The sequence below is a fragment of the Citrus clementina genome, unplaced genomic scaffold (genome assembly GCF_000493195.1).
Source record: "Citrus clementina cultivar Clemenules unplaced genomic scaffold, Citrus_clementina_v1.0 scaffold_8, whole genome shotgun sequence".
NCBI classification, from domain to species: Eukaryota; Viridiplantae; Streptophyta; class Magnoliopsida; order Sapindales; family Rutaceae; genus Citrus; species Citrus x clementina.
In genome coordinates this window covers 21,786,138-21,801,163 of record NW_006262022.1, presented here as the reverse complement: position 1 = coordinate 21,801,163, position 15,026 = coordinate 21,786,138, and the positions used below count along the sequence as shown (strand labels likewise).

At 33.4% G+C, this 15,026-nt stretch overlaps 1 protein-coding gene across 3 annotated transcripts; it reads right to left on the bottom strand.

Moving 5' to 3' along the window:
- Nucleotides 1-7,694: 7,694 nt before the first annotated feature.
- Nucleotides 7,695-11,443, bottom strand: LOC18034702 (protein CNGC15b). 3 transcript variants are annotated; one of them, XM_006424484.2, is made up of 8 exons: nt 11,335-11,443; nt 10,808-10,864; nt 10,155-10,692; nt 9,865-10,077; nt 9,340-9,635; nt 9,082-9,193; nt 8,635-8,871; nt 7,695-8,520 (listed from the first exon to the last, which is right to left on the bottom strand). In XM_006424484.2, the coding sequence occupies exons 2-8, from the start codon at nt 10,834-10,836 to the stop codon at nt 7,852-7,854; spliced, it is 2,094 nt and encodes a 697-aa protein (XP_006424547.1). In that variant the 5' UTR covers nt 10,837-10,864; nt 11,335-11,443; the 3' UTR covers nt 7,695-7,851. The 3 variants fall into 3 exon arrangements, with proteins under 3 accessions (XP_006424547.1, XP_024035426.1, XP_024035427.1); XM_024179658.1 differs by lacking the exon at nt 11,335-11,443 and adding an exon at nt 11,255-11,316; XM_024179659.1 differs by lacking the exon at nt 11,335-11,443 and adding an exon at nt 11,072-11,246.
- Nucleotides 11,444-15,026: the final 3,583 nt, after the last annotated feature.

Genomic DNA, 15,026 nt, shown 5'->3' with positions numbered 1-15,026 from the left:
CGTTGTCATCAACATTCTGTTGAACATTCTCATTCCTAACATCTCTGCCTTCACTCTTGGAAGGTGATTCATCTTCATCAGCATCAGTCTCACACCCAACATTCTCAGCAAGGTTTGTTTGTGGCCCATGAATGCCTCCAGGCCTAGATAATGGTTCATTTCCACTTTCGTTTACCCATGCAACTTGCTCTGCAGATAGCTGAACTCCTAAGGCATGTAGCATGGATTGTATCACCCCACCAAGTTCTAAATCAGGACGTAGGGTTGGCAACACACTGACTTTAAATACTGGCACTTGTAATGAGTCATGTGCCGTGAACATAATCCGCAACATTGCATCAGTATCTACAATAACTTCCACATTATTCTTTGGGCTGGTGACAAGTAATTGCACACTTTCAAGAGTGGTTAACCCGTCTTCACTTGTAATCTTTACCACCTCATTCTTCAGCTGCAGCAGACTGCATTCATCTGGTTCAATCAACCCTTTACAATGGTTCTTGCCTTTGTAGATTATATGTAGTTGTATTGGTAACATGATCTGCAAAAAGCAACTAGTGAACAAAAATTGGTAACGTTAATTCTAGTAATATCAACATAACACAATTCACAACTTAATTATAAAAAGCAAACAATAACAGAAATTCTTATACTGGTAACAAGATCCACAATAAATAAGGAAAAATTATCAAAGCTAGATCTCCAACAATAACAGAATTAACAAAATTATAATGTCAGTACCATGGACAACGACAAAGAACACATTAACAAAAAATTATGCTACAAAATTAATATTATAATATATGAAATTCAAGTATTATTCACAACAAAAAACAATAACAATTTAATTAACAAAAAAATTAATGAACAATAAGTGAATAAAAAGGCAGAGTCAACAACTCACTAGTGGAGTCGGTCGTCACTCAGCTGCCAGGGAGACAGATCGGAGATGGAGGTTTCACAGTAGAGTCGACCGTCACTCAACAGCGATAAAGAGAGATCAGAGACGGAGGTTTCAGAATGAGAGAGGGGGTTTAGCTTAAATATTCTGTCAAAACGCTGCGTTTTGCTTCAACTCAAAATGTCTTTAATGCCCTTATATCCGGAAATGGCTTTTATGCCCTTATTACATCAGCAACACATCAGCAATTTTTTAACGTTGTTAACGGATTCGTAGTAAAATGATAACCGCGCAAATCTTTGGTAGTAAAATGCACTTTTCGGCAAACCTTGGTACTGACATGATATGTCAGTAAAACTTTGATAGTAAATTGATAATATCCCTATAAATTATAATACTAAACAAATAGTAAACATCTCAAAGAGCTTAAATAAGATCATATATTATTATAAAATAAATCATGTTCAATTGAATACAACCATTTATATTCTAAATTAGTATATGTTAATGAGTTTTATTATAGTTTATGATGTTTTATATGAAAAATATTCATAAAAAATTATGAAGATAACTAATACTAATTTGAAGAAAATAAAAAGATAAAAAAGTCTACCACTATATTATTACAAGTTAGAGAAATGGGTAATAATGTTAATTATTCTTAAAAAAAAAAATAATGTTAATTATTAAATTGTATTTAGGTAAGGATGAAAATTAATTAATTAGATAGAGAAATTTTAGAGAATATTTTCTAATAATATCATTCAGACATTTTAGATTAAGTAAAATGTTAAAAAAATTGACTTAATAACTTAGTGACTAAATTTTCATTAAGTTGAAAAAACAAACAGATTTAATAACTTAACTAATTGAAATTAAGTGAATTAAGCTATTAAGTCAAAAAAACAAATAGTCCCTTGATAAAACTTAGACTAAACTAAGGGTAATTCATTAGAATTTTTAACTTAGTTAATTAAGCTGCTAATGGGCTAGGAGGCCATTGGTAATCTATGCCATTAAAAGTTTAGAGGCACTTGCTCGAGTACTAACAAATGCTTGGACTCTTCTACCTGCACAATTTATTGACTAGAGATAATTATCTTCTCTCTATTTTACTCTAATATTTGAATTGACTAGAGATAATTATCTTATCTCTATTTTACTCTAATATTTGTAAGGTAGAAATCTCACTGTCACATAAGAGAAACTTGATTTTTTTTTTTAATATTGATTACACATCAGATTACTGAATTACATCAGATCTACTGAATTACATTAGATATTTACAACTGCTATTATAGTAGACAGTACACTGATATTTACAATCAGACAAATAACTGAGACCTACAATATTATATTAAATGTTATGAAGTACTTGTCCAGACAAATAACCTTCACAAATGAGGGACGTCTCCACTCCACTCGTATTTCGCAAGGGAGAAAGACTTGCAAATAACTCCACACAATCATGCATAATGCTTAATTGAGGGAGTTTGAGTCCATGAAGACTCGAACCCCTACCCTCACAATCATACTTAACTGTGAGAGTTGAGGTTCACCACTGGGATAAAAACTCACTGGCTAGAGAAACTTGATTTAGATTGTCTTAGTAAGTTTTTTCATTGAAAATAGCAGCATAATTATATATATATATAAGAAAAAGAAAAACTTAATTTAAGCTATAATTAATTTTATATGTTGAAAAATAATCATTTGGTAAAAATCATAACCTAAAATCTCAGGAATAATCATATTGTGTGTATCACCAAAAATCAATAATCAAATATGGAAAGCGTACTAGAATCTCTATGACAGATTACTCTCTTGGGCTGAGTGGTTTGACTTTTAAATCAACATGTTTCCTAGAAAATCCTTTAATTTTCTCCCTGAACTCTATGATGATAGGATATCAAAAAAAAATAAAAATAGAAAGTTACATGTAATACGGGGACTATAACCACTTATATAGAAAATTTTTCTATTATCTTTAGGTATTCATATTTTAATTCATCACAAAATAAAATTACCCTTAAATCTTTACGCATTAAAAACCCACCACCTATCAAATATATAAAAAATCAAATTATCAGAAAAAACTTAATAAATCATTTTTAAATAAATTTAATTTTATATGACAATTCAAAACACAAAATTATTCACGTATAAACCCATCATTGCATTAAGCATTCAACATTTTCTTCACATGCAATCTTACAATAATGATAATTGGAATAGTTATACAAAGAGAAGAGTCAACAATCGCTCAAAAGGAATTTGAAGCATTAAATTAACCAAGAAGGTCTAGTGGTTTTCAACTTTTGACAAACAAAAGTTGTTTTTTTTTTTTAATTTAAAAAAAAAATCTAAAATACAAATTGACCACCGACTTCTAATTTGTCCAGTGTCCACAAAAAGAATGTCACGTTATTTTCTCACGTCGTGTCACTTTCTTCTATTTCAACATCAAAACAATGCAAAACCCTTTCTTTGAATAATATAGTTGCATGTCGTTAATTCATCTGATACATGTTACATGTGAATCCAGCTACTGATAAATTGTTAGCATTATCTATTTGGTAATTTGAACTACTAGCCTTCACGAGAGGCGGGTAAGTTTAAATTTATTTTGCATGAAGCTAAAGAGAACAATAAAGGTTACTAATAATAACCTTTTGCTGCTGTATCTGATAATTAATTCATCTAATCTTATCCTCATGACGACCCCAAAGTCCTGTGGGAACACTTCAGCTGTTTCAACTAATCATCCCTAGCAGGGTCGCTAGCACTATGCCTTTATTAATTGATACATTGACAAATCTATCTTGGAGTTTGATCTCGAAATACTTTTCATTATAACAAACAAAAAAATCAAGTAACTAAATTTGCGACATATCTAGATGTGGGTGAAGGAAAAATTATCGTAAATGTAGAGTTATAGAGAAATCTGCACACAATCCGTATGGAGTGACAAAGTAGAAAAAAGGTTAAAGCAGTCAATTAATCACATTAATCATGTGATTAAACCTTCTAGCCTTTCTTTATTTTAAAAAAATATTTTTCTTTCTTTGTGACCGATCGATATGTTGACTAAGTTGATTAAGCTTTTAACTCTATGTGATTAAATTTCTTATTGATTCAATCATTATTGCAGACTATTGATCTAATTCTACTGCTTTCCTTGTTTTGAATTGCTTAATTCAACCTTTCGCATATTTTAAAGAAGGGAGATTGGACACAAGAACATGGGATAATAAGTGCTTTTGCTCCCCTAAACCTTGAAAGACTTGTCTCCTGCTTCCTTGGTCTCATTCAAATTGAATAATCCGTAATATAATTGCAACTACCCTTGACTAAAATGTCTCATTTGAATCTAAATTATGAGAATATACCCTCATCAAAATCATTTGCCATCATTATCTTCTTTGTTGATGATAATTTAACAATCTAGTAAATAAAATAAGCCTAAACCCCTCTGCGTGGAAGAAAATGAAAGACCTCCATCATGCTCACATGCATTTATTGGTTGGTGGCGGACTCGAGGCTTCTTATGACAATGGGTTTATAATATATCATATTGTTATATAGATGATAAGTGAGAATTAACAAATCCATTTTAATGGTTCTTGGTCCTCACATGAATGATTATTGTTACCTCCATGACCATGATTATATTTTGACGTTTGAATATATTAGGTGGTTTGATTACCGAGAAGGAGAAAGAGAAATTTTGAAATCTTATGACAAGTAAAAAGATATTAAGAATGATCCAAAGAAGCCATGAAAAAGAAAGTTCAACGTTGAAATATAAAGTTTTCTTTTTCTTTTTCTTCTTATTCAGTATATTGCAAAAAAATTGACAACACTCTCTAGATCGATTCTGTTATAATATAATCTGACATTAGGTCTCGAATAAATTGAATGTACTTTTAAATATTTGAGAGGAAATTTCACTCCATTGAGGTGTAAGAGAGATTCGAACTATTTTTCATACAAATAAACAGAAGTGGTTTAGCACCCTAGTCCAACTAGTTTCTAACAAATTAAGCTTACAAGTCTAAGTACAAAAGAAAAATGTGCAACTAATCACCATGATTATGCCCTTAAATTATCAACTTTGATATTGGACTTTCTTATATTTATCACATGACAGCATGAGCCAGTGTGGGGCTTGATCATCATGATGAGATTGAAGAGAGCATTTGGAATTTGATTTTTGTTATTCTTCCAGGGAAATATCATGACATAGCAATTAAGAAAGGATAATTATAGTTGCAATGTCCAATCATCTTGTTCAAAATTCTGTATTAAGGGCCACACCCATCTAAACTAATTATTATCATCATCTTTAGTGTCAAAAATTTCCATTTTTATGGCTCTGCATGATAAGCTAAAAGAACTTGATTATGTCTTTGACAAAAGGGTGGCAAGTTTTTGAATGTTTCAATGACTAAATTTACAAAGTGCAATCCTACGTACTATGCAACTAAATTAAAGGTATTTTTGAGTCACTAACTTCATGTGGATTACATAAGCATTTTTGAAAAGTTAATGGTTTGCATATAGTTAGTTGTTTCAGAACTCAGCATTCCAATTTGAGGCTAAAATTATTTTGTGGAACAAAAAATGAAAATGTTTATGGGTTGGCCACTTGAGCTTGCCAAATTTTGAGGTAATTTAAGAAATATTACTATCTTTTTCCTTTTTTTTTTTTCCTTAAAATCTAGTCGATAATATGATAATGCTTCAATCAATTTTCTCGTAAGAAAATTTTCAAAAGGGTATTACAGTTAAGTTTTGGATTATTAGGGAGACATAATTTCTTGATTATAGGGGATTAGGTCATCAACCACTCATTAATCTCATTCTACCTTTTTCTTTTTAATTCTTCCCTCTTTGTTGGGCAACTAATTGTCAGTGGTCAATGACATAATTGAAGGTGTTGAGAGATTTGTTCCATTGAATTTGGCTTTCTTAACTCAATTCAAGTGTCTTATCCAATGCTAATTAATAATAACTAATTAAAGACAACCAAAACGACCCGTAAGGTACATAAATTCAAGAGTACTTAAACTTCTTTTATATGATTGTTTCCTCCTTTTGTTTCTTTTTCACTTTGAAAATTCAGTTGAAAGGGTTGTTCTAACTCTCACTTTTAACGCAAAAACTGTACTTATTATTTTCAAGACTACTTCAAATCAAAACAACCCAAAGAGGCCATTAGTCAAAATGGATCCACAAACAATGACTGAGCCCACCCCAAAAAGAATGGCTTATGACACTTCGACAAGTGCAATGTTATGGTGAAAGTATGAATGTGGGACTCTCATAAAGTTTCCAAGGCCAAATTTTGTTTCTCTTTTACTTATATTGTTCCTCTTTTAGAGAGAATTTTATGTTTCATGCCATCAATGTGTCTATGGCCCCAATTTCATGTATAATTACTAACTACAACACGTAAAATTACAAACCCTAAAAAGAATAAATTATGAAGAAAACTTTTACTTTGCTTTTCTTTAATACAATTTGGTGTTTCACACATGTCATGTATAGTGCGTTCTATTTTGTATACATCCTACCAATTAGTATTACAAATTAATTAGTAATTAAACCCTTTGAATTCCTCATTTTGCTTTTCACCGAATTTGCTTGGAAAAGAAATTGCTGCTTTCACATGGTGTATGCAAAAGCAATTGCTTGTGCTTTAATCTCCCTACAATTGATCACCAAAAGGAGAACAATGTTAGAAGTTTAATTAGTTGAATTAGCATAACGACAATTTTCTTGTCTTTAATCAACGGCGCCCGGTCAAAGATTACGCTCCAAAAGCTATGCAAGAATCACTTTTTATTTCTTATATTTTTGGTTTTTTTTTTTCCCTAATAAAATCACTTTTACAAGTTTGTATGTTCACAATGGTCCAAATTGTTAGTAACTGCTAATTAATCATAAGTATAGCTTTTGTTAAAGCGTCTTGACTTTCTGCTTCTGCATGGCGTAGCTCATCGTGTTTAGTCGAGTTTCATGAGGCACCGTTTTTAGCCGATCAAACTTCATGTTCCTGTATCCCCTACACGCTTTTGCAAATGACATAACATTTGAACAAATCGCGTGCACCTTTAACCTCTTTTGGAGCATTTTGGTCCGCATGAAAGTGATATTGTTCTGCCAAGTGTTACCTTATTTATAATTTACTGATATATAAAATTAGAAATCTACTCAAATTTTGTAAATTAACTCTGTAATAGCATCATCTGAAAATCTGAAGCTACCATAGAGTTAAATCTCTACCCCGCTAAGATTGGGGGAGTCGTTTACGAGACTTCTCACCGCTAAATACTGGCAGGGGTGGTAACCCCAGCAACTTTGCCCAGGTGGCCCATGAAAGTGAAGCTTGGGTTGCAACTTCGTGGGCTTTATAAATGTTGGTGGGCTAGCTAGCCAGTGAATACCTGGCAGAGCTATTCAGCCCCCGTTACTAATCCTATCAGACTCCATTTGCCAATATACATATATATACATATTTTTTTTTTTTTTTTTTTGACAAAGTCAAACTGCAATTATTTGATGAGATAAAAGGTAAGAATTGAATAGCTCCACTCCAGCGAATATTCAGGGCATTGCAAGCCCAAAAAAGCAAACAATGCCTAGCTCTCATTGTTTATCCATTCTACTCAAATGTCTCACATATTGGCGTAGGCAGAAGCATATGCAGTAGAAATTTGCTGTGATTGACTTCACATTTTGATAACATGCAATGTATGATTTTAATTTTTCCACAATACATTGTCGTAACTATTTTCTTTGCATTTTTTCAGCTACTATATGCATCATTTCTAATAAAAAGAACAAAGATGCATGTTACAAGCCAAAAATATTTGCCAGTTATGACTTCAAATGTATATCAATGAACAAATGAATCACAAACCCCATCTCAATTTGTGTGTTAACATTCATTCTTCATCTACAGAAAAATCTGGCTCTGCCGGTTTCTGCAATGTGGTGACGACACCAGAATCAGACCTGGAATGTTTATTGGCCCTTCTAGTGCTAGCACTCAATCTAGCTGCATAAATTGATAAGCCTGAAGGAGGCTGGGGAGAGTCAGGCTCAGCAGGAATGTTCTCTTTAGCCCTTAGTTCAGCTGCTTCTTTTCGTTTTTTATACCGGCGCCAAGCTGCTTGAATGAAGCACGCAGCCCATGTTCTCCATTGGTGTGAGTAGAATCTGAACTTATGTCTAAGTTGCTTACTATGCAATCTTCGAAATTGTGATGCTACAAACTTCAAGTCATCTGCTCGTAAAGCAAAAGCCTCAACTTCGGATATGGATTTGACTGTACGAGTAGATGATGGAAGAATGACACTTGGGCGAGGGTCTAAAGCCCATGTCAGCAGTTCCTCGCCACAGAAATCACCTGGGCCAATACGGCACGAATTGAAGAATCCAGTGCGGCCACCATTAGTGGTGTAAGAATCAAGGTGCCCTCGGATTATGAATAGCATTTCATTGACGGGGTCACCTTCACGTACAAGAAACGTGCCTTCAGTGCACAAGGCAGGCTTAAGCCTCTCACATATTGCATCAAGCATTCTTTCATCCATTTGATCAAACAATGGAACCTGTTCACCATATTACGTAATTATTATATCATGCTGGCATTGTCACTCCATCGACATCAAATTCTACAACTGGGTTAGGACATATATCATAGTGAAAATGAAGCATTGGCTTACTCGTCGGACAAGATCAAGACAGATGTGGCGCTTAATGTCTCTCCTGAGATCCGTGGGAAGCCCTTTTAGAAGAACTTCTTCATCAACACCTCTAGTGGCTACCCATTTGTACTGATCATATTTTCTAACAGATTGCCTTAATTCTGGAGGTAGCTGCCTGTGATGCATCCATTGTTCTGTATCGGTTCTCTTGATTCTCCATTCTTCTAATCTGATAGTTGTCGACTGGAGGTAAGTCTGCGAGTGAAATGCACAACCAGAATTATATACTGGTTGAAATAACATAGTCAAACCATAGCAATGAAAATGATTGGGATATTATCTGGAGCTTTTTGTTTCAAGACATATTCCATACATGCTGCATTCAACTTCTCTGAAGTGACATGTTCAAGCATTAATGACTGCAAAAGAAATGATAGATTCGAAGGCATTGTGAGAAATGCTTACTTGCATATTCCCAATGAGCAATGCAAAGAGAACTAATCCGAGAGTTGCAATAATGATGGCAAAAATTATTTCTCCAACGTAAGTGCTTGTGGCAAGATTTTGTCCTACAGAACTGCACTTATTGGTGAAACAGAACATTAGAATCTATATTAGGCATTCCATTGGGAGTGATCGATATTGTGTACTATATCTATTAAGCTTGTGATAAACAACATTATGCTCAATTGACTGGCAAGAAAAAGAAAGATTTAATCTTACCTCAGATTCTTCAAGCCCCACCAGAGACAGTAAAAGTACTTGTTGAAGAAAGGTGCTGTTGTGACATCAAATGTAATTGCATCAGCATAAATACCAAACTTGTAGGAGCTTACGTTGTTCGGATCACAAAGGCTTGTGATGTTGCTGAACTTGAACCAGGACTCCCTATTAGGATCTTCAACCTTGTGGCAATCAAAATATCCATATTGACATGATGGCTTCTCACTATTGCAGACACTTCTCCAGCATGCTTCTTGCCGTTCAATTGAAAGAAGGTACCAACAAGCTCCTAAAACCTATTTCAAAGAAGAAAGTAACCAGGATAGAGTTATCAGTAATCAACTGCAGATTGCAACATCTTATTACTATCAATTTACTATGCTAAGTTTTCGCAACAATTTCTTAAATTTTCTCCTTCCTTTTACCCATCTAACAACCATATTATGTAACAGACATTAGCATTATTTGAAATCTAATCCTCGGTTCACTTAACAATTCGATTAATATGAATTTCTTGATACTCACATGGCTTGCCAACATGAAGAGTACAAGGTTATAAGCAGCCCCTGCCCAAGCAGTTTCTGTCACAACACCAGTGGCATTAATAATTTGTTGTGAGAGTGGGAATATAAGAAAGAGTCTGGGAAGGTACTGAAAAATGATGATGAAACGAAGGACATTTTTCGTGTTTCTCATTGTCGAGCCCCTAAGATTGGGGATAATGAACCAAATCAAAACCTGAAATTTAAGTAAGGAAAAGAATTAAGCCCCATAAATTAACATCTTAAAGGCAATATAGAGTTCTTGTGACAAACCTGAGGAAGGGGCAAGGCAGCAACGAAGTCAATCCAGAAGCCCTTCTTCAGGTACCTTGATGCAATTTTTGAAGGATCTATAACAAGCTCACCTCTCCCAAAAACACGAGAAGAAGGCGCTACATAAGCTGTGCGAAACCTAATGTATATCTGAATTATGTAAAAGGCATCACCCAGTGTTCTTATAATAGTGAGAATCACTTCCAAGGGAATCCCGATATCTATGCACACTTCATGTCTAACTACCGGCAAGTAAAAGAACAGAGGATCCACAAACAAAGAAACTAAACATGCTACTAAAAAGATCTTATTCCATCGACGAATTGCTGGCCCTCGAGGATCCAATATCTTCTTCTTTACTCTCTCATAATCCTCAGAGAAGACTCTTGACAGTACTTTAGCTTTCAAGGATTTTACAGGCTTCCCGGATACCTCCTTCTCGGGTACTTGCTTCCCATCAAACTTGTATTTGAACTTAATCACACCGTCTCCATTCATTGCAGGGGGCTTTTCTGATAATTCAAGATCATCTTGAAATCTGAAAATTTGTATGCAAAATATTAAAATTTGTTACTACACATAACATTTTTTTTTTTAATTTTCTAAACTGAACTTAACAAAAACTTAGAAGAATATTGAAGGGACTAACTAACCTGACAGATCTTGAATTATTGTAACCCATGATGCTGCTTCAAACGAAACGATTTGATCTGCAGTACAAACAGGCAAAAGGGTTCTATATAGTGCACCACAAAATAAAGTAAAATTGACTAGGCAAGAGCTCTTTAGCAGTAGAGCCACAAAAACTTCAAAAAAGAATTCCACCAATGGCTGCTTTCATCAGGAATCTTGTGAACAGAAAAAGAAAGCTCAACTTGTACATGAAGCTTTGTATAAAGAACAATAGAGCATCCCACCTTTTCAGGAGAAAAAGGACAGGTCAAACATGTGAGTTGTGACTAATTACTATAAATGCTACTTTAAATCTGCATCAGAGGTTAATACGTTTTTTAAAGTCAAGATATCAGCTGAAGAAGAAATGTGTAAAGACTATAAATCATCATTATTATATCACATCACACGTAATCAACATTACAGACCTAACCCAGAATCTCAAAATCTTGTTATCTTTTCTTATAATCAAAGACTAAGAAATAACATTTGATCAGGACTTTCTTACACAAACGAAACTGAAATGGGAAGTTGTAATGCGGGTTCAATGAAAAGTTTCCATTGTTAGGATGTGATGAGACTCCTTGTGAAACCCGCCTAAAAAATAATAATGAGTTTTGCGAATTGCAGTCATATAAAATATGTACGAGACTCGGTCTAAGAGACTCAGAATATATTTTGTGAAAAAGACAGAAAAAAGAATTAAATAATTAAGGGGTTTTAATTATTGTTGATGATCAATTTGTAGAAGGAAAAAAAATATTGAATAATTTATGGGAATATAAATAAAGACATAAAGACAGGACCAAATGAGTGTATCCAAAAGAAAAGAAGAGAAGGTACGTATAAACAGGAGAGAAGAAGATGCTTCAGTTTTTGTTATTGTTTAATGTAGTGTCCATGGACTGTACTTTTGATGTCTTAATGATTTTTTCACTTCTTTTCTTTGTAAAGATCCGAGGAGTTGACTGCATTAGATACGGTGCATGCCTATGGAATCTTTTGGCTACGTGTGCCTGCAACCGATGATGGTGCACGGTGCTGATGGCCCTGTGTGTGTGTGTGTGTGTGTTTTCTTTACGGATTAACTAAGAAGCCTTAAATTTAATGTGATTAGGGGAAAAAATTATCTAGTAATTGTAATAAAATCTTTAGAAACTGTTGTGCTGAAATTTTATTAGATTGTTGTGTGAATTATCCCATTTTTAACTTTAAAGAGGGATTCTCTATTGGGTAACAAATCCAAAAAAAAAGGAAATTTTAAATAACATAAATGCAAATTGAAAATCAAATTTTTTTAATTTTTAGGCTGAAGATAATTTAATTTTTTCCCACTCATGTGACTAGGATTTGGTCTGTGTTTTCAACACAGGAGATTTTATTAATTGTACTAATTAGCTCCTACGGATTGAAAATCAGTTTCAAATGCATAAATATAATAACATTGAATCAATCATTGTATTGTTAAAAAACATGAATGTAATTTGAGAAAAAAAATATTGTTACTTCTATAAAATATGGGTCTAGTTTTTCTACTTAAAAATATGAGAATACAATCTATTTACATTACAATTGAAAATTTGTCTCGATCATCTTGATTTACCCAAAGATAATGAGTATAGCGGCTAATTTATCGAGACCAGTATTGATCTCCAAAAAAAAAAAAAAAATTATTTCCTTGAAAGAGAACTCCACCTCAATTAATAACAGGGAAATCTATCAATTTTTTGTCACTAGTGGAAATCCAATCCTTACCTACACCAAATTTGAAAGAGATGTTATGTGGAGTTTAATTAGCTAAATATTATTTTTTTTAACCTACAAGCGCGTAGGTCAGCTAGTATGAAGTTGTTCTAATTTAATCAACGTCATTGATTTGAGTCTTATGAATTCAGCTGCATTATATACCCATTAAGAGAGCTTTGCCACCCTACTGGTCCTACTCAGCTCGAATATATATTAGTTAGGGTTCAATGTGATATTCGAATACTAAATAGTTTAATATATAAAAAATAATAATTTCATTTTTATTATGATGCACTTTTGACATGATATATGGCAAGTATTATCTTAATTAAAAATTTAAAAAAATTTGAAAAGTTGATCGACATCGAAGGCGATTCCTTATACATAGTCACATTGCAATCATGATATGATTAAAATAGGAAAGAAATTCCTCACAACAACCAACCGTATGATTATGAAGCTGGCGTTCTTCCAATAACTAGCAAAAGTAGATGAACATCAATTTGGGGTAAACAAATTAAAAGTAAACCATTAAAAATACAATCCTTTCTATATTCTTCAATCAGTCACGTGAGAGTCGAGTAAACAGAACAGAACAAGCACCTATTGGTTCTTTTAACGACACGTTGCTCGCTCTCTTTCTCTATTTCCTCATCCTACTGAAAAATGAACAAGCTAAGCTAGCTTTAATGGCGACACTTTTTGACTTTTTATTATTTCCACAGCATTCTGCATTATGAAATTATTTTAATGAAAATGTGAGTAGCTGTCACCACCGAACTCGATTGACTTTTGCTTTGAAGAAAATCCCATGACAGCTTGGAAGCAATGATATTTGCACTAATGCAGTTGGTGTTCTCACTTGGGATCTGCTGCTAATAAGGCCAAAAGAAATTTTCAGTTTTTTTATTTTTTATTTTTTTCTGAAATAGTATATATAAAATTGTTGAGTTTGGGGAGGTGATCTTATCCAGAGAGAGCTTTTGATTGTTGGCAATGGTTTAAAAAATCTCTGACTTGTAAGAAGTGCTTACATAAATTGATCCTTGTGAAAGCATCTTCATAGTTTCTCGTGGCAGCCTCATGGGGTGATGAAAGGTGGATAAGGATTCGGGTGGATAAGGATTCGTTTAGTACAAGATTACGTTAATTAGTAGCTGGAAAATGATAGAGATGTTCCTTTTCAGGCATGAAAAAGCATGATATTATATGTTCATTGGGCATATATCATGCGCGCACACACACACATATGGAACTTAGCTCTTTTTTGGACCCAATTGACAAAATCATTTAGTTGTTTAATTTGGAGAACTGAGTTGAAAATGCTTCGCCAAAATGCATAGAATAATACTTAATCAGATTATCCAATTCAAAATTTTAAATAACAATATACATGATTTCGCAGGAGGCACGCATATATTCTAGATTTGAAAAAAAAAAAAAAACTCTCTGCCAAATTAAAATCATAATAATAATTGTCACAATAATTAATTTATATTACAATTTTTATTTCATAACAAAAACCCAACCTCCATAAACACACGTCCCTATTTTAGTAGGACAAAACTTGTTAACGCCATACACAAACCCATTATTTCATTGAATGGATTGTTGTAAATTGGAAAAAGGGAGGATAAAACAAATTTATGGTCACCGTATTCTTCAATTCACAAGCACGGACTAATTAGATGCAAAAGGGTCAGTCTCCGCAACCTAACTGTTGTCTTCTTGTCCTGTGACGGTGCGAGTCTTTTGCTTTACACAATCCAATTAATCTTCTTTTCTTTTTCATAATTGGATCCTTAATTTGAAAAGTTCTGAGTGCTTTGTTGAAAGCCATCATCGTAAATATCATAATCATGAGGATTATTAGAAAATTTTGCGATGTATTAGCTATTATAGATCTAATCCGACCAGCCAGCGAGATCTCGCTTTGCAACCAGCTTGCTACTATTAATGCCTTGCTGCCTAATCCCGAACAAGTGACGAGGAAGAAGTGTATGCACGAGACCATTCTTTATTTTTAATCTCTAAATAGTAATGAAAACAAGCAACAAATCCTTAAGAGACGTTTAGATTAATTTATAGCCAATCATATATTAATAACTTCTTAAATATTAGCCAGAGAGTGTGCATATATATATACACACACACACACACACACACATAGCGCAGATCATTTCTGAATTATTCTTTGTAGGTCATTGGGATGTGGTATAAACGTAAAAATTTAAACTTTCTGGTAATAGATTCATAGATTTATCATTGTAACAATTCCAAAGTGGGGAAAAAGAAGAAAAAAAAAAATCATGAGTTATGGTAGGAGTGTACCTATGGTTTGAATTAATTAAAAGCACTGGACAAGGCTTGTGTGAGCATTAATCAAGAGCATTAATTTGTTCATTAAAACAGACTGGATTCATGTGTGAGGGACCCTCCGACGACCCCAAGAAG

Excerpts from the sequence above, each read along its gene's own strand:
- LOC18034702 (XM_006424484.2), bottom strand. The coding sequence starts at position 10,836 with ATGGGTTACAATAATTCAAGATCTGTCAG. Across the intron at positions 9,194-9,339 it reads TGGGGCTTGAAGAATCTGAG|TTCTGTAGGACAAAATCTTG; the intron begins GTAAGATTAAAT and ends CAATAAGTGCAG. Across the intron at positions 8,521-8,634 it reads GTCTTGATCTTGTCCGACGA|GTTCCATTGTTTGATCAAAT; the intron begins GTAAGCCAATGC and ends TATGGTGAACAG.